Raw genomic sequence first — 2326 nt, 5'->3', positions numbered from 1 at the left:
CGGGGCTGCCCGCGGCGGCGGCCCCCGGGGGCGGCGGCGGGGCGGCGGCGGCGGGCGCTTTGCTCTGCAGCTTCTCGCTGACCGCCCGCTCCAGCTTCTCGCGGGCGGAGAAGCCGCTCCACATGCAGTCCTGGATGATGATGGAGTTGAGGTTGTTGGTCACGCCGAGGCCCGTCTCGAAGAAGTCCCCTCCGTCCGAGCCCCCCCACAGGTCGGCTTCGGGGGGCAGCAGGAGCAGCTCGGACGCCCAGTCCAGGGGGTCGGCGGGACGGCAGCCCCCCAGGGCCCCCGCTCCTCCCCACGGCACCGAGGCTCCCCCCGGGGGGTGCTCCTGCAGCCCGGCCCGGCTGGGAGACAGGGGAGGGGTGGGCAGCAACTCAAACTTTTTCCAGATGTCCTCCCCGGGGGGAGCGGAGTCCGGCCCGCATAAATAAAAATCATCTTCGTCCGGGTAGAAACAAGGCTGCAAAGAGTCGAACTCGAGGTCTGGGTTTTTACTGACCATTCCTGGCATTACGGGGCTCTTCTTGCTTATCCCTGGGTCGGGCAATGGTTTTTAGAGACAGGTTTTATGGGTATTTCCACCAAGGGGAAGAAGAAGAGAGGTTCTCCCAAGACCTGAAACTAAACCAAAAATAAAATAAAATAAAAAAAACAACCACAATTAAAACATGAAGAAACAAACCGACACGAACGTGACTCCCTCTTAACCGAAGGAGAAAAAAAAATATAATCCCATCATCAACAGCAAGAAAAGAGGGAGCCTCTTGTAAGTTGAGAAAAAAAAATGCCTCTCACACACCTTTCCTCCCGACTCAAGAGATTGAAAGGAAAGCGATCAGGTAGTGCTCCCGCAGGCACCGCTCTCCGCCGGCCCCGGCGCTCCGTGGGGACACAAAACCCGGCGGGGAGGCAGAGCAGGGATGCCGGGCACCTCTCTGCTCTCGCACATAGCACTCGCCCGCTCTCCCCAAACTGCTCCAGAACGCTCAAAACAGCAGAGTAACTGTAGACAGATGCGAGGCTTTGATACCGTAATCTCTCCAGAAAGCCCTCTTAATATGCCAGCAAAAGTAGAGGAAGTTTACTCCTTTTGTCATCCGCGGAGCAGTGCAAAAGGGGAGAGAGAAGGATGCAAAAAAAAAAAAAAAAAAAAGGGGGCGGAGGGGCTCTTTGCAACTTCGCAAATCGCCAGTTCATTCACTCAAAGCGAGCCAGAGAAATCCGCACAAAACACAAGGGGGGTGGGGGGAGAGGAGGAGGGGAAATCCAGCAGCAACAGAAATTATCAACCTTATGCAATAATCTCACGCACAAAAATGCATTAAAACCACCCCGGCGCCACCAACAAAGCCTCCTGATTTGCCAAGAAGGTAGGGGAAGTTTTTTTTCTTCCCCCCTCCTTTTTCCAGTTTAAGACAAGAGCAACGGAGAGCTTGCAAAGACAACAACTTTTGTGCATTTTGCCACTTCATGCAACCAAACCTCCTGCAAACACACCAGCTTTCCAGCTCTCTCACCTCCGGAAAATGCACGCTGCTGCTGCTGCTGCCCTTCCCCTCGGCCGGACCCCCCACTCACTAGCCACGACCAGTCAACCACAGCCCCATTCCTCTTCGTATGCGTTCTTCCAGAGACTTTTCAGTCATCCAAAACTTAAATACAGGCTTCTTTCCCTTCCTTGCCTCAGACATTAAAAAAAAAAAAAAAAAAAGAAAAAAAAAAGAAAAAAAAAAGAGACTATAAGTCCGAAAGAGACATCCAGCGTTCTCCCTTCAGCTCGGTTAAGGTAACGCGAAGGGAAATCGTTCTGCTGGGTTCAGAACAGCTGACGCTGAAACGGAGACCAGAAAAAAAAAAAAAAAAAAAAATCCATTAAAAGCCTTATGATGAAATGCAAAGAAACGAGCCCGGCTCAGCTGCTCTCCCCCTGCCCCGCCCCCGATCACTTCCAGTATTGTACATTTTTCTACTCGTGAAATACATTAAACCGTTAAAAATGCAAAGCAGCGAAGAGGCACCTACAAAACACAGGCGATCTCAATGCGACAGCTCCAAAACAAAACAAAAATACCCTCCAGGATTTTCTTCTGCTCAATGAAAAACCCATTCACGCACTGCAATGCCCCTGCGCCTCCTCTCCCTTCCCATCCTCCCTACTTTAGCAACTCAAACGCGATGTGGAATTGTATTTATTTGATTGGGTTTTTGTCCTCCTGCTTATTACAGCCCGGACCCTGCAGCTTCCTCTTCTTACCTCCTTGGTGATGGTGGTGGGTGTTGCAGGGGGGAGGAGTGGCGGAGGAGGGGGGGGGGTGGAAGGAAG

At 52.5% G+C, this 2326-nt stretch overlaps 1 protein-coding gene across 1 annotated transcript in view; it reads right to left on the bottom strand.

Moving 5' to 3' along the window:
* MYCN (v-myc avian myelocytomatosis viral oncogene neuroblastoma derived homolog) overlaps positions 1-2161 on the bottom strand; it is a 5015-nt gene extending 2854 nt beyond the window's left edge. The window contains exons 1-2 of the mRNA XM_014956748.1: positions 2026-2161; positions 23-624 (exon numbers count right to left, since the gene is read on the bottom strand). Of these exons, the coding sequence (XP_014812234.1) occupies positions 23-514 (492 nt within the window). The 5' untranslated portion in view covers positions 515-624; positions 2026-2161. The remainder of the gene's footprint in view (positions 1-22; positions 625-2025) is intronic.
* Between the last annotated feature and the right edge of the window lie 165 nt (positions 2162-2326).

The sequence above is a fragment of the Calidris pugnax genome, unplaced genomic scaffold (assembly GCF_001431845.1).
Source record: "Calidris pugnax isolate Ruff unplaced genomic scaffold, ASM143184v1 scaffold171, whole genome shotgun sequence".
In the NCBI taxonomy this organism is placed as follows: domain Eukaryota; kingdom Metazoa; phylum Chordata; class Aves; order Charadriiformes; family Scolopacidae; genus Calidris; species Calidris pugnax.
Note: the sequence above shows the minus strand (reverse complement) of the source record. Positions and strands in the feature narration are given on the sequence as shown.